At 39.0% G+C, this 17,077-nt stretch overlaps 1 protein-coding gene across 5 annotated transcripts in view; it reads left to right on the forward strand.

The window, feature by feature from the left end:
• ZNRF3 (zinc and ring finger 3) overlaps nt 1–17,077 on the forward strand; it is a 67,597-nt gene that overhangs the window by 27,206 nt on the left and 23,314 nt on the right. For all 5 annotated transcript variants that reach the window (XM_053959087.1, XM_053959088.1, XM_053959090.1 and 2 more), the window contains exon 2: nt 10,031–10,156. In XM_053959087.1, coding sequence (XP_053815062.1) covers nt 10,031–10,156 — 126 coding nt within the window. The remainder of the gene's footprint in view (nt 1–10,030; nt 10,157–17,077) is intronic.

Genomic DNA, 17,077 nt, shown 5'->3' on the forward strand with positions numbered 1-17,077 from the left:
GTAAATATAATGAAATTATTTCTATCCTACCATTACTTGATAATCCAACAACTGTATTTTTAAGCTCTGACAGCTAATTAAGACACTTAAGAGAAAATTATAACAAAGTTCTATCAGAGAAAAATGAGTTTTCTAAAATAGAGTAGCTCCTAGCTTTTGAGATCTACAATATTAAAATTTTAATTATTTATTGGATTTTAAATTTTTTTGTTCATAATAGAGCAATTTTGATTCCTCTTTGCATTCAGATTTTAACTCATCTGTTAGATTTCACTGTTTGCATTTGCAGCTGCTTTTCCTGTATTTGAGGGCTTGGGGATTAATTTTTACATTTGGCCATCATGTGTATATTTAATAAAAATACCTGAAAAAGTTAGGAGGATTCTAAAAAGCAGAGTCTGGGATTGTTCTTACATTGGCTTTTTATGCAAATATTGCAGGTAGGTAGGAGTCTGTTATTTGTTATTCCACAGTTTCTCCTAGAAAAATAACACATATTTTGTTGGGTAGTGTTTGCAGGCAGTGTAAAAATAACACATATTTTGTTGGGTAGTGTTTGCAGGCAGTGTTTATTGTGTGACTGCCTCCTAGGCTCCAGCTGTGAAGATGTATTTATGTTTTCTGTGAGCAGTAATGAAACTACAGCTGGCTGTGCATTATCTACTGTACCTTTTGCATCCCTCTTCTAAGCATAGACACTGAGACAGAATTTAAATTTTGAACTGAGTAGAAAGCTGATCCTTGCTCCTGCCTTCTGCCTACTGCAGCATATTTTACACGACGTATCTTGATGAGTTTAAACAGTAGTTGAAGTATCCTGAGTGCAAAAATGGGTGGAGAGAAGGATTAAAATATCCTAACCCTTCTCTTTTGTGCTTCCCCTGAAGCAAAGTGCAAAGCTGCCCACTTTATATTGCCAGCTCCAGCTTTATCCTCCATCTCTGAATTTCACTGCAGCCCCAGGGGAAGCTGCACCTCTGTGGCTCTCCCACAGCTGCTGGACTTTGATGAGGACATGCCTTCGCTCTTTCCACTGGCCTCCCTTGGCAACCAGCCCTTTGAAGATGACCTCTTGCTGTTTGCCTGTTGTCTCTCTTGTGTTGGATTATAGATGAGAGGTTGGCGTGAGGGGAAGGGGGATGGAATGGAGTGTTGTGCATTTTAAGCCTCATTTCTTTCTGCATTCTCACCTTTTTTTTTTTTTTTTTTTTTTTTTTTTCTCTCTCTCTCCTCTCTGTGGCTTTTACCTCTCTATATAGATAAAATGTTGTCATGCGTATGGAAAATGGTTTCTGGCAGAAATACAGAGTTCCTGCTTGGCATGTGTATATAGGACAAAGGAAGTTTGATTAGCATTGTGGTAAGGGCTCTGCGTTCTTCCGCAACAATCTACTCACATTATTTCCCTTCCCCCATCCCTCTTTTTAAGTACAATATTGTTCTTAGTTATAGTGCAGCCTTTCTCTGTGTGCATGTTCTCTGTTCCTCTTCCCTCCCTCTTGCCCCAGTGAATGCTTCTTCTTGGAGACAGGACAATATAATCACCTTGTTCTTGAAGGCCGTGGTGCGAGATGGAGAGGGATGCCCTAGAGCTCTGTGGCTGGGTCACATTTTGCATGGACACTGACTACTTTTGGAAATCCAAACAATGAGACTGCTAAATACTGAGAATATCCTTCATGAGGGTCTTAGAGGGGCAGTAGCTGTAGGGTAAGAAGTATGGTATTACAGGGGATTAAACACATCCAATTTTCACTATGGTGAAAGGTGAACAGGTGAGGTTATTTAGGACAGAACATTGTAATTAACAGTGTTTACACACTTTTACAAATTTTACCATCTCCTTTTTCAAGTTTTCTCAGTGATGAAATGAATCTTCATCGAAGTGTGGCAAGGAGAGCAGAATGGTAGTTGACATTGATGTGGAATATTGATGAATAAAGGCAGGAGCAATATATGTTTGAGGGTATTTTACAGCAAACATGAAGAAAATAATCTAGATGTACCTGTGTGTGCAGCTGGAATGCCTCAGTGCAGCATTCCACCCAAAATTAGAAGAATAGGGTGTGAGGGGTATCTGTGATCTCCAAATGTAATTAGTATATCCTTATACTGCTGTTTAATTGGATCTTCACTTTCTAACCCAATTGATGCCACAGAAATAATTTGTGTTATTTTTAACTCCTCTTTCTCTCCTTCCCTACCCTTCTTTGTCTAGCAAAGTTCCCCACAAACCTGAATGCAAGCAAACCAGCTCTGCTTGTTAGTAGCTTATTGCAAAATACACAAAATAATATCTTCTCTTGTCAGAGGTCACCTCTTACTACATCAAGGACTGCCTGGAAAGCCAGGATCTAGACCAGTTCAGGTGTCAGAAAAATGAACTGTAGTGACTTTGGACGTCTCAAATCAGTGTGCAAATACAAAGAACAGTCACTGCTGGTCTGGAGTCTCACAGTACTGTGAAATCTCCTAAAAGTCCTGGAATTTTCATCACAGCCAAATTTTCTAAGTGTGCATCTTGTGTGCTTTTGGCGAGGGAATGCAAAGGGAAATTTCTTTTAGGGTTCCTTATACGAACAGCTTCTGTCAGCTGGGTTTGGTAGTTTGTTTGTTTGGGGTTTAGTGTTGTTTTGTTGGTTTTGTTGTTGTTTGTTTGGCTTTTGTTGTTGTTGAATAGTTGTATTCATTCTTTCTGGGCCCCAAACACTCCCTAAGGTTGAACAAATCCCATTATGTTGTACAGTCTTTGTCAGGGTGTCTTCATACTTCCTACTCCACTTTCTGCCAAAAAACTTAGTTGCAAAGTATTGGTAACTCCATATCAGGCCTTTAACTTAAGCCAAGGAGATGACTTGACAGTGACCTGATATTTTCAGTTCTAAGTCCCTGCTTGAGTGCTATGGGAGAAATGTAGTTTTTCATGAGATGTAAGATAATCCTGCTTTTCCCAGCCAGTTGTAACTGTCTAAAGTCCTGGTAATTAGTGTGTTTTGGGGGTCTGTCTTGTTTGTTATAGAGCAAAAAACTCTTGTTTTATCATGTAGCTACTGGCCTTCTTCTGCTAAAAGTAATTTATGAAGGTATATTTTTATTCCACATTTTCTGTCTAGTTTCTCCCATCCTCAGTGACATTATGCATTCGCTTTTTGCCAGCATCTTTCCTCCAGTTTAAAGAGGGGGGAAAAAAGCCACAATTGTAAATATGGTGTTGTTCTCCTTTGGTCTGTCAATACTATGATAGGAGAACTTGGTGTAATCAAAACACTTAAATTCCTGTGAGAAGAAATCTTCCTTCAAACTGTCTACAGTATGTACATCTTTTCGTGGGAGTTTTGCTTTTTGAGGTGCTTTAAAGGAAGGAGTCACCAGTTTTCTGTTTGAATGGACCAGGAGCTTCCTTTGCAGTGTTTGGAATAATTGGTGTCCAGCTGCTTTGTTGCAGTCGATTGCTCAGCTGCATGGCTTAGGCAGTTCAATCCCTGCTTGTGCAGCAGATCTGGTACAAATGTGCTGAGTTTAGGTTTGTAAACTTGTGTTGCTGTGCACATGCTGTGGGGATCTGTAGTGTCTCCAAGCTGGGACAGTTCTAGCAGGAGGATGTTGCCCTGTTCTTTTAAAAGTTTTAAAGTTCCTTTAAAAGTTTTCTATACCTTCTGATGTTTACATATTTCTACTGGAGTTCTCACGCACTGTTCATGTAAATAATGATTGTTTTGCATTCTTCTTTGTGAGGAGAGAAAATTGATAGACTGTTTGACCAGTGTAGTTAGAGAAGTAGCAATTTCATCCTCCAATCTACTGTCACTTTTAGAATTTTATATATTACAAAATCAGAAATAAAAATTACTTCCTTTTACTCTTTTGAACTTAGTGTGAGTACATAAGTTATTTCATGTCATAGTGCGACAGGAGGATGCCTGGGAATGTCTTTCAGGCAGTTCTCCTCCTCTCCTGAGGGATTTGAAGCTGGACCATGGCACAGGTGAATTGAGTTTGCTGATGAACTAGATCAGTGCTAAAATCTGGTTCCCTAGTTAACAAAACCTCCTTTGGCTGCTCTTCAAAACTTACTGCTCCTTTTCACAGGATCTGGTGGACTTTGTGTAGCTCTGGCCAGTCTGCATTGTAGATTTTGCCTGGCCTCTCCTGCATGGTGGATGTGTTCAACTGAGTATCTCTGGTTTTACATTCAATTACAGCACAGACTGGATTTCTCATAATCCCTTTTGGCATACTTCCTGGAGTAAGTGGACTGTGAGAGGATTTCAGGAATGCCTGATGCTCTTGCTGTAGAGAAAGTTGAGTGGAAGCCACTTGAGGGTTCAGTGCTGACCACTGGGTTGGATGGCATGGTCACAACTGATAGCCAAGAAAAGCACACTGCTGAAATGCTCAGGTCCTATCATGTTACATTTTGTGGCAGTTTGGTTTTTTGCAGGATGTACTTCTTTCAAACAGAAAAAAATATGCCTGAAAGGGAAAAGAAACCATATTCTAATGGAGTTTTCTACTTGTGCTGGTGAATAAACATTCTCTACATGGCAAAGCTGCAGAGTGATGGGGAAATGCTTCTGGCTTTCACCTTTTCTAAAAAGGCTGCTGTGTTCCAGCTGCAGCCAGCATAAAAAAACCTCATGTTTTATCATGAGGCTGCAGAAACAATAGCAATGCCTAACCTTTTTTAAAAAAACCTTACTCTTTAGTTGTTAAAAAAATCCTCCCCCTATTTGTACAGTTTTGGATTGCTTATCTGTAATGGCACATTCTACTGGAGCATTTTTCAAATCATGACACGCTGAGTTAAGGCCTGAGCCTTTTCTTTCTGGTGAAGTCTTAGTAACGCTGGGTTGGAATTTTGCAGTCAAGAACTTTAAATCAGTTTTTGGTAACAGGTTGCTGTGCCAATACAGAAAAGTAAACAGAGATGGAAGAGTTAAGTTCTTCATTCTACTGTATTTGTAAGGGTAGGAACAAATAGTCTTGTGGTGATGCAGTTGTATGAGTAGCTGCATTATGCTGAAGATCAAAATTGCAGTGGTGGTGACAATTAGTGGTAAATCTCCATCAGCTGAGGGGCCTCAAGCCTGTTTTCGAGAATGAGTACAAAGTAAGTTTTTAATTCTTAAGAAGTAGTTTCTCTTTTCATAGGTAAGGAGCTAAAATTTCAGAGGAACAGCAAAAAATCAGTGTTGTTAATGCTTAACGTGACTGGTTTTCAGCCTTTTTGGTCTCACATTGGTTATTTTAATAATCATTTAAGCTTTTCGTGTACCTGCTCACTGGTGGAGCATGGGAAACTGAAAAGTCTTTGATATAATCACTTCTCAGAAACAGCTAAAACATCAGTGTGTTATTAACATTATTCTCACACTTAGTGTAAAACACAGCACTGTACCAGCTACTAAGAAGAAAATTAAACCAGGACACTAATCCATGTCTTGGCATTTTGTCAGCAAGGATGCTGATGGAGGGCGATGTCAAATGCTTCACTTAAGTCAAGGTAAATGACATCCACAGCTCTCCTGTCATCCATGGAGCAAGTGGCTTCATCAGAAAAGATACAGAGATTGGTCAAGCATCAATTATACTTAGTAAATCCAGATTGGTGTTTTCAGCTGCCACCTTGGTTTTTATGTATGTGGAAATAGCTGTCATAAAGATCTGTTCCATGATTTTCTGAGGTACTGAAGCGAGGCTGACCACAGTGGGGTTTCCCAGATCTGTCTTCTTGGATGTTGCAGATGAGTGTGGCATTCTTTTCCTGGCATCAGGGGTCTTCCCCCAATCCCCATGACCTGTGGAAAATAATAGAGCTTGACGTTGCAATTACAGCAGGCAGCTCTAATAAGACACCTGGAGGCATCCTCCCAGATTCCTTGGACACCTTAGGCCAGGTTTGCATGGATGATTCCTAACTCAACCTTCCTTACAGCTGGTGGTTGCTTGCTTTGTTGCTACTTTGTGCCAACCCCATTCAATAGCAGACATTTATTGTTTGCAATTCTTCTTGCTGTTAATGTACTTGTTAGTCTTGACACCTCTTGCCAGTTTGAGCTCCTAATGGTTTCCCAATTCTCTGCATCTTCAAGGAATATTTCTGTATTTGTGAGTGTGCCCCTTTTTCCCTATGTCTATTTCATCCAACTTCTGGTGAGTCTAGCACCAAAATACTGGATTGTCTCTGAATCAGACACTCTGCATCCTCTAGTACTTTCTGGTGAATGAAATTGTTGTTACTTGTTCAAAATCTGTTTGGTGACTTACTGCATTTGGGATAAAGCATGTACACTCAGTCCACTTTTTGTGTTTAATAAGGCTGTTTTGACAGGGGAGATGCTTGCTGCAGAAGTGTACTAATGTTTTTTTCTGCTTCCTGTCAAACACATTGTTTGATTACCTTATTTCACTTGAGCCTTGATGTACTTCAGACTTTGGATCATTCCTTTAGAAGAAGCTTTCCTGAGAAAAGGGATTGGAGGAAGGAAACAAGACCTAGAGCTTGGAAGTGGTGGCAGGACACCGAGGGGCTGGGTAACCAAAAGTATCTGAAGTCTGAACTGAGTTATCAGGATATGCTTCCATACACCTGGGGTAAGCCAGGAAAGGAGCTCTCTTCCTTTCAGTTACCAGGGGCTACACCTGGTTTAGGAGAAAGCTTTCCCTGATGATAGAGTTCTTATTCAGGTTGACTTGTATTTTATGTTTTCTTTTGAGCACTGCAAAACCTCATAAATTTTATTTCAAAAGCCTGTCTAGTGAAAGAATGTGAATTCATGTGGACAGAGATGAATCCATGCCAAGTGCATTCCAGGTGGGAAAGCTGTATGGAGTGTCTGTTGTTTCAGGCTGTACAGCAATAAAGAGGTCAAGTCTTCACAAAAGGACTGAATAGTTCTGCTTCTTTTTAGAAGCTTGTGCACTGTAGTGTTTTGAATTTGCTTTTTACTGTGACAGTTTGAACCTACTGATAATTTTCCACCTCACAGAAAAAAAAAATAGTATTATTGTTGCCATTGTAGGTTGTCCATCATCTCTTCTGTTTAGTGTTTTTAAAGTAAAACATGTCTATGATGGAGAAACACCCTGGATCCTCCCTGGGCCTGATAGATATTTTCATTTAGCCTTACTTTATTGTGTTCTGTGATTCAGTTATTAATTCACTTGTATTGTGACAGGAAACCACGAGAACATGACATACACTTGCACTGGAGGAGTCCTGTCATAAGCACCATCAGCCCCAGTGAATGGTGTTTCATTCCATGTGGGCACCTAATCAGAAGTAACACCGGTGTTTCAGGCTTGAATTCTTAAATTCACATGCTCTTGTTGCACTTTTAGTTGATAATCTCTGGTTTGGAAAATTACAGTATATTTTATCTGTCACGATCTACAGAGATCACTACAATGTAAGCTTGTGGTATCCAAGCAGAATCTACCAGCTACTTGTGGCTTGGAGTGGTGGAGTGCTTTTCTGGACAGAAAAAAATTCTGTCATTGAAGCCCATGTCTTATTGGCCTTGGTGCTGATTCTGGGTTTTTTTCTGTGTCTCTAATACATGTTTGTAAAAGGAAGAGAAGAAGCTCTTTCAGCTTCAGGTTTATAGTGATTTCCAGGGACAAAACTACAGAGTGTGCTTGGTGTGTGTGATCCAGAGGGTCATTCACACTTGGAAGCTGGTACAGAGTAAGAGTATTCCAGAGGAAAGTGGCAGTGGAAAGAATTTCTGTTCTTTTGGCCTTCTACCTTCTTTAGTCCTTTTTCTCTGGACTCAAGTGGGTTGAGCTGTTATTTATTCTGTGGTGGGGAAAAAAAGACCAAAGCTTTTCTATATACGAGACAGTGTGTAGAAAGATCCTGAGCTGTTCATACAGCATTTTGTAATACTATAATGCCTTATCCTGGCAGACATAAAAAAAGGGCAAAAGGGTGAAAGTTCTCTTTTAATCATCAGGACTTTTTAGGTGATAGAGTTACAGAGCAAAGTATTCTTCATCTGTTGGCTCAATGTTTGTCTGCCCTGTAACACTAACCCACATAAAATTGCTGCGGCTCTTTATAAAGTTATTTTAGACCCTCAGCAATGTATACAGATTTTGTAACCTTGGATAAAAGCACCTGAGTCGTGGTTTCAGTTTTACCCTTTTAGGCATGTGCAAAGTGCCTGAGCATATTTCAAAGATTTTGAACTAGAAACTTCTCAGATATGGGTTATGGTTTCAAAGCTCAATTGACACACCTTATGTCAAGGGAATTACATCAAGGAAATGGTTCCCTGTTTCTTTAGATGCTTAATATTGATTAAAGCTTTGTGTTTGCTTAAAGGATCCCATGGACTCTGTGGGGTTGATTATGTTGGTATATCTGCCCTGGCAGTTTAGTAGAGAGAACTCTGCCTGACTCCATCCTCTGTTCTTATGTCTGTGCTAAAGGGTTTATCCATCAGATATTGAGTTTACAGAGTGGTTCATCTTCCAGTGATAGTACTTCCCCCAAGCTTTTAGCTCTAAGTTAGATTGCTCATCCATGTGAGGTGGTAGACAGCTCAGCAGTGTGTGATAGTAACTCATTTAGGAAAAAAAAAAAGGAGAAAGGCTAAATTAAGAGCCTACCTAGTACAGTGTGGCTTGTTTTTTTTTCTTGGAATGGATTGGTGATGAATCTTGAAAAATAACGAGTGGTAGGAAAATCCCTGTATTGTGTCAGTTCACTGTCATGTTTCCTATATTTTACAGTAATCACCCAAGTTATTCAGAAAGTTAGGGCCCCACAAGATAATATAAATAGCACTTCATGTATTGTATCACTTGCAAAATGGAAGTCAGGGTACAAGACATGGGAGAAAAGGAGAAAAGGACAAAACGACAAGCTGGTGATGCAGAAGTGATGGTAGGATTAGGGGCCATTACATGGTCCTACTTTGCATGGATTAGTGAGGGGTATATATATGTAAATTATTGAGCAGTATAATCTCCTCCTATTATAATCAGCTACTAGAAAGCAGAGTTGTCATAGTGTTGGTATCAGTTTGTGGTTTTCTTCAGCTAGTTGGATAAAGTTAAGATTTAAGGGAGGACACAAAACTGGATGAAGTACAGACTTTTTTTCCAAAGACCTCTGAATATATGTTAAAGCCTGGGAAACAGGAAAGGGTCTGTGAAAAATCCAAGGAAAAAGAGAACAAGGAGAAGACAGTATACAGTATAAGAAGTGAGATGTATGACACTCTAGTTTATACACAAAGATATTATCCTAAGGAAGGACAACAAATTTAGAAAAGACAAACGATGTGTAGGAAGCTCCTTGCCATAATAAAATTAGAGTAACTACACCAAGTGTTGGAAGGAGGAGGAACAGATTAAATATCTGAAATTAAAACAAAGACATATTGTTGCCTAGTGTAAGAAACACAAATGACTGAAAGGAGACTGAAGTTTCTCACTTCATGATAGCCTTAACCCCCACATCATTTGGGTTCAGAAAACAATAGAGAATGCTTCACAATAGTTAGGAAATTTCTTGTATCTTACTTTGGCTTACATGATATGCTTGTTTCAAAGGACACAGACTGTTAATACTGTGTAATTATTTAAAAGAAAGGTGATAATGGCTCTGAAACATGGGGCCTGTATCTTAATGATGTGTAAAGCTTTTATAAGGGACTCTGCCAAACAGTTTGTATTATTTCTATCTTTGTTTGCAAGGAAAGGTGGTTTGCAGTACCAAGGGGGGCTTTGTAGTTAAGAATTTTATATCTGAGCAAAGGACTTAAAATCGCATTTAATTGTTAGCCTTAAATGATTTTTTTTATAAGCAAGATGACAGCTTACATAAAATTGCAAAGATTTTGTACTCATGGCATGCTTCAGAAACATACTGAATTCTTCATAAATGCAGCCTTACATTTCAGTTTTTCTGGTGTATGTTAACTTAAAACAAATATACTTTATTATTTATTATTTATTTATATGTCTGTATGGTTTTGAATTCTAATGATTGGCTAAAGGTTTCTTTTTGATTCTGTTTCAGATGCATCCACTTGGACTGTGTAACAGCAATGATGAGGAAGACCTGTATGAATATGGCTGGGTAGGAGTGGTGAAATTGGAACAGCCAGAGTTGGAGCCTAAGCCATGCCTCACTGTCTTAGGAAAGGTAAGGGGACAGTTTGGGGCTGCATGTAACTGTTTCTTGGAAGGATTAGTTCCTTTTGAAGAAAAATCAGCAAGAAATAAATCCAGGGAAACCTCCCCTTACTCCACAAAACATTCCTGTTTTGCCTATTTTCACTCTAGGTACTTCAGGGAAAGATGCTGTCCTAACTCAGTTGATAGAGATGGTGATGGGGAGCTAAGCATTCCCTTTTTGAGCTCTGTAGGAACATAACAAAGATGAAAGCAAAAATGGCTTTTTAGCAGAAGCAGTATCGGAAGTAGAAAGGGTGAACTGCAACTGTGATTCGTACTTGGTCAAAGCAGTCAAAATGAAAGCATCTTACTGATTTTCCTTAGGCACAATTTTCTGAGAATACATACATTAATTTCCTCTTTTTGGGGAAATAGAAGCTTTCAAACCTAGACAGATTTATTCACTTTCATTGCAGGATAAATACCTCTAATACCAAGTGAATCTTATTGTACTGGTCAAAAAATTAAAAATTTTCCTAATCCTCAAATCTTGCCATGGAATGGGGCCTCTGGAATCTTAAATTAAGTGCAAAAGTTTTCTCTTTGTTTTATGGGGTGAAATCACTAATAGGCCATTACTGCTCCCAGATATGTTAAAAAAAGAAAGCAGAAAGTTGACCTTCTTTTGTTCATGCCTTAGAATTTTTGAGTATTGAGGTTATTATATGTTGGCATTTGAAGTCTAGAGGATTTGAAAGTATGTGAAAGAGCATAGGCCACAAGTTCTACCAGTAACTGAGTAGTTGAAAACTACTGCATAACAGGGATTTATCCTAAAATCCAGCTGCCTAAATTTAGTAGGATTGTGTTGGTGACTTCAGGTTAGCAGTGTATCAAGCAGAAAATAAAATTGCAGGTTGACCTTTTTTTTTTATGTAAAACTTGGCTCTGTAAATTTATAAACAAACTTCTAAAAACTTCACTTTTCCAAGGAAATGGGAAGCCATCTGCTTGTCTAAAAGTTGCTGCAGGCTTAACTTGTGGTACGTGGTGAAAAACATCTCTTTAAGAAGTGACTTCCCTTTCTATTGAACTTCAGCATAATACAGCTTTTTTTTTTTTAAACTTGGAAATCCGTTTTTGTTTCACAGAAATCCTAGGTCTTGCTTCTTTGCTCTCAGAAAGATAAAATCTGGGGATGAGGTCTTGTGAGGATGGGAATTAGAGAAGATTCAGTCCTGAAAGATGCATACTGATCCATAAGCAAACTCCAGGAGTAAGTTTAATCTTGAGGCAAGCAATTTCAGGAAGGAGTTTGGCCAGTCCCATCTGTCAGGCTCTTGAAAATTATGTGAGGAAATAGATGTACAAAATAGATAAAGAAAGTTGAACCATAGGTACCCTGCACAAAAAGAAGGTTAAAATTCTATACCTGGCCCACTGCTATGTGCCAAATCCCACCATATCCTCTGTACTCCCCATGTCCCCAAAGCCACATCCATCTCCAGAATAAGTTCAGCTCAGTATCTGCTGATGTTGGCTTCATAAAGCTTGGCCTGCTGAGCAGCAGACTCTGGCTTTGCTTCAGGGGCTCTGTAGCATCTACTTTGATGCATAATGATGGTGATGTGACATAGGGTGTGTCCAGAGAATTGGGGCATAGAGTTCCAAATGTGTCAGTTTATATGTAGCAATTTCAACAGGTGAAAAGAGTCTGGCCAAGGTTCTAGTCAATACTGCACTGCATTTCATTGTTCTGTATTTTCTCTATTTATTCTTCTCTTCCTAAAATATTTCTTCCCTGTTTCATACTCTCTGCTGTAGTTTCTCCTTTCCATCTTTAGCTAGCAGCTCAGTTCTCACTCTGCTCAAGTTATGTCCTGATTTAGAAGGACTTCTCAGAATTCTTGGAATATTGTTGATTGCAGACAGCAGCAGGAGCATCAGCCCTGAGCTTCTTTCATGTCTATCAGTTAAGTCAGCCTGATTATCTTAGTGAGAATAAGTTGTGCTGTGATTGTCTGGGTCTCTGAAAAGTTCCATTTCTGTGCAGTTTGGTACACAAATCCCTATGAGAAGATTCAGTGTGGCCTGTGAACTATTTTGCCTGGATAAATATCAAACCTCCTGCATGTGTATATGTGTCTCCTGGTTATTTTTAGGATTTGGCAGCTGACTTAAAAGAAAATGTGAAAGGGAAAGGAATGGGAGAGGAGAGGAAGGGAGGGAGAGGAGGAAAAATAGAAGGAAAAAGATAAGTAAAGGAGTAGGGGAAGGAAAAGAAAGGAAAATGGGGGAGAGCTGGTCTTGAACAGGGAAAGGAAATGGAATTTTTTTCCATATAGAAAAGGAGGAAGAAATCAAGGAGTGCAAACCTACAGTTTGTTCCTCATTAAGTTTGATTTAACTTGCCCCCAAGGTGGAGCAAGAGGTGATATCGTAGAGGTGATAATTGTTGACATTTTGGAATATGGTGAAGCAGAATGTAGACTAGTTAAAAGCTGTAGAGGTAAATTGCATGACACGTGAATCTGGTAAAAAGTTTTGTATGGCTTTATTCATACTGTTGGTTTTGGTGGTCGAGGTGTTTTTTGATTTAGGGTGGTGGTTTTGTTTGTTGGTTTGGATTTTTTTTTTTAAGTAAAACTTTGGCCTGTGTTTTCAGAAGTTCTGCTCTAGTTGTTTGTCCACAGGTAGCTATATGGAATTGAATGTGTCCATTTTCATATTGATTTTGTAATTTTCATATTGATTTGTAATTCATATTGATTTTATAATTGCTCATATTTCTTAGTCATTGCTTGTCCTTCTTTATATGATGTAATGGAAGTGAAAGTGTTTTAAAAATTGTCTCTGCTGTTAAGAGTGCCTGTGGAAACTGGGCCTTGGTCGAGGCAAGGAGTGTGTGTGGCAGCTGTGTTTTACCATTACCTTTGATCACAGTGCAGCCCTGTTTGAGGCCATGCTGCATGCAGGCAAAGCAAAGGCCTGGGTTTTACTGATCTTATGAGCTCCTGAATAGGGCTAGAAGGGGAATGACAGAGGAAGAAGAAAGCTTTTGGAAATGAAAAGGAAACCCCGTGAACCCGAGCAGCATTATTGGCTGGATTTGCCTACCAGGGAGCCGCTCAGTTTCTGCCAGGCTAATTTTGCTTCAGCTTCTCTCCCCCACACCCCCAACCCCACCTCCCCCTCTCTCCTTCTTTCAGACTTTTTTTGTTTTTGAGGCATGGCTGTAGTAACTTGGTTCTCAGGCTGGGAACCCACTGAGCTGTTGCCATGGTCACTGGGAAGCTCTTCGTGCCATGTGCTTCAAAGGGAACCTTTCCCCTCCTGGAATTCCTGCCTTCTCTCTGCTCACAGCACAATGAGGCTCCTTCACTGCTCCAGCAGTGGCACTGTGCTGGAGGAAGGGAGAAGCAGGGTTGCCTGCAATACTGATTGCCTGCTGCATCCTGGCAGGGCTGGGGAGTTGGAACTGGGTGTTCTTTAAGGTCCCTTCCAACCCAGACCGCTCTGGGAGTCTGTGACCCACTGTACCTGCATGTGTCCTGTACTCTCCAATATGCAGACCCCTGTTCTTCCCCCACCCCAGTAATTTTCAAAACAAATTACATCTGTCAAGACTGTGAAATACAATTCAGTGATACCACTGTTTTTTTTTTTTTATTTCAGTACAGGATAGTGAGAAAATGCTGAAGATTTGTTTAAAAGTAGCACTTCTTCCCTTTCTGCAGGATTGGAAGTCCACAAGAAAGGATTTAGTTTTTCTTTCTCTTCCAGGGACTGCTCTTCTTCTGTATTAATAGGATATATGTATTTGAGGATGTGCATCTGAGTATAACCTAACAAAGACAGGATGTCCCTGCTACTACAGCTTCCTGTTTTCTTCAGATGAAAGAAATCTGTGATATGAGGAAATTCCTGGCAGTTCTTCCAATATCCATTCACTTCTTTTCTGAGAGCTTATTTACAAAAATTTAAACAAGTACTAACTAGAAGAATCTCTTGTTTTACCATGTCATTATTATTATACTAGTTAGGCTGGGCCAAAAATCATCATAACTTGAAAATGCACTTAACAGTTGAACTGTGATTCCTAACGTTTTGTCTAACAACTTAGTTTAAATATTAAAATTCCTATAAGGTAATCAAATGAGAATTTATGGGGCTATGTTGGTAGTTTAGTTCCTGAATAAAGAGAGATCTGTTCTAAGACTTGAGAAACAAGAAGGCCTGTGAGGAGTCCATTTTAATCTTTTTCTTCCAGAGTTACTAAAACTAATAAAAAAAGGCAAATTAAACAAAAGTAACTTACACCTTTATATTAATAGCCTAAATTAAGCAATCAGTTACATGTTCAAATTGGTTGCTGACAGTATAAGTATACTTTTTGTTTCTTTATAAAGTTAATAGTTTTATACACAGTTTGGATAATTTCCTGTAGAAATGGATTCTGTTCTGTTGTAGAAATGCACTGAATTTTGGCAAAGACTCTTTCATGTTAAACTTGTTCAGAAATTAGGACTGAACTATGCCATAGATTAAGATCTAAAATTAATGAGAGCCATGCCTAAAACCATTGGTCAATGTTTCCAAAACTTTGCTTGTTCAGATACTTTCAACTGGTAGTGACAGCTGCAGTAAGGCACCCTGTGATGAATCCTGTGCTGCATGCAGTAGGAAATATTGTCACTTCAGGAAAACTTCTTCTATCCATTGAAGTAGTTTACATCCTACTTATGGTATCTATTCCCTAATTTGGAGACCTTTTCTGCCTTCTGTTTGTTAACCTGTGTTTCTGCTTTGCAAACAGCATCCAAAAAGCATTTGTCATTGTTTTTGAGACAGTAGTCTCAAAAATTAGTGGCAAAATTTCATTGATCAGGATGAAAAGTAATAGTATGAGTGATTTTTTTAGCTGGCTGGTTTGTTTGTTTCACTGTGTGGCTACCTGAAGGTTTGTGCTGACAGTGTAGAGTCCAGTGGAGGTAGGAACAAGTAAGAGGAGGTGGTAGGGTCTACTTTTTGTGATGGCAGTGTGGGCATAAATATATGTCAGACTACAGACTGAGAAAGGTTTTTTTGGCAGTATAAACTTAATATTGGTTGTTTTGGGCTCCCAGATATTCTGTGTTAAGGAGGAAGTTGTTATGAAGTAGAAGAAAGCTTTTTGAATGAGACTAGATTCCTTTGGCTGTGGACCAGCTGTCAGATCTATATTGCAATGTCAAGCATGCCAGAACTCTGATCAAAACAAAAACTATTGTTTTTATCAACCCCATTGTTCTGTAATGAAAAATGAATATGAGTTTTAATGGGGAAAAATAGCATCCTGGCTAGTGTTAAGGATTCAGATCTTCTGAATCAGTCATATTCTTTAAGAATCTTCATTAACATTGCATTAATTTTTTTTATTTCCAAGGTTTGTTGTTTTAGCACTACCTAAAATTGGGGTTTACTGTGAAAAAATGTAGTATATAAAACTGTAATGCCTGCCATGTTTGTGTTTGTCTTTACTGTGTTTGTTCTAAAGAATAGATTGAGAAAGAGAAAATGATAATTTTCCCAAAGCACCAAAGAACATCATAAGTACTATAATATCATAATGATTGTTTCTTGTTATTCCCCACTTCAGCATCATTTATAATGTCCAGGACACCTGAAATGTTAACATCCCTTTTAAACAACTGTAAAATATCTTTCTAAAATTATATCTGAAGTGATACTGTTACTTGTGCAAGTACTTTTGATGTCATTTATGTTTTGACATTAATTTTTCTTACTTCCCCATTGCTAGCAGTGTGATCAGACCTCTGCACCATATAGACACAGTGATTTCTAGAGTTCTAACAAAACTCTGGCATAGATGAGATCAGAAGAGGGGATAGATAATACATGGGGTTTTTTTCAGGAAGAAGATGGCTTTTCTTAATGGCACACAGAAAAAGACAAGAAGAAGAAAAAAAAAATCACATAGAACAAAATGCTTTTGCCAAAATCTCAGTGTGTTTCTGCTTCCCATCTCCTTGCCTCTTCATCCCCCCACAGACCATAGTCTAACAAGCCTATTTAACAGATGAAGGAGGTGATTTGAATGGGAAAGAAAAAAGGAAGAAAGGCTGCATCTGAGAATGTTAGAACACGTGGCCACTGCATGAAACAGCAGTGTCATCGTTATAACTGAATTCTTGAATTTATAAGTACCTTTCTCATGTATTCCCTCTTTAAATCCTCTCATTCCATCTCTACCTTCCACTGTAATTTCTGCAGTCCCTTTTGAGGAGAGAAGGGAGAGGTTGAGCACAGGAAGGAGAACTGACAGGCAAGCCAGTTGAAATGTGGGGAGAGGAAAGGTTTGTGTATGGATTGTATGGTGAAAGATGCAGAAGGAAAGAAAAGAACTGGATCAAAGCCAAAGAGGAGAGAGCTCAAAGGAAGGGCCAAACAAGGGCTGAATTAGGTTATTGCAGTTCAGAAGAAGTAGCTCTGTCAGGTTTTCATTCATGGTGAGCTCTTTCCATTGGTAACTAGTGCCAGCAGTCTGCTACTGTATTATTTTTCTAACTTTCTTTCCATGTTGCCTGCACAGTTAAGAAAAGCATCAGCTATTCATGAACAAAGCCCTCTCTCGTGTTTCTCCCTCTGGGCACTCCTTAGATTTGCCATTGTTGGATTGATTACTTTAAATAAAAGTCCACTTTTAGAGTTGAGTCCTTAGCAGTCCCCAGCACCATCTTCACTCCTTTCAAACCAACTGTGGAACACAGCTGCTTCTCCCTTAAGCTAAAGAAGCAGCTGTTGTTGCAGTACATGTGTTACTGGAGTTCAGCTCAGTCACATCTCCCAGGGAAATTAATGGAAGTCAAGGCTAAGTAGAAACTAAGGAAAAATTATTTAAGGCATGCTGCACTTACAAATAATAATAAAAATATGTAAATGCTTCATG

This window comes from Vidua chalybeata, chromosome 18, assembly GCF_026979565.1.
Source record: "Vidua chalybeata isolate OUT-0048 chromosome 18, bVidCha1 merged haplotype, whole genome shotgun sequence".
Classification (NCBI taxonomy): domain Eukaryota; kingdom Metazoa; phylum Chordata; class Aves; order Passeriformes; family Viduidae; genus Vidua; species Vidua chalybeata.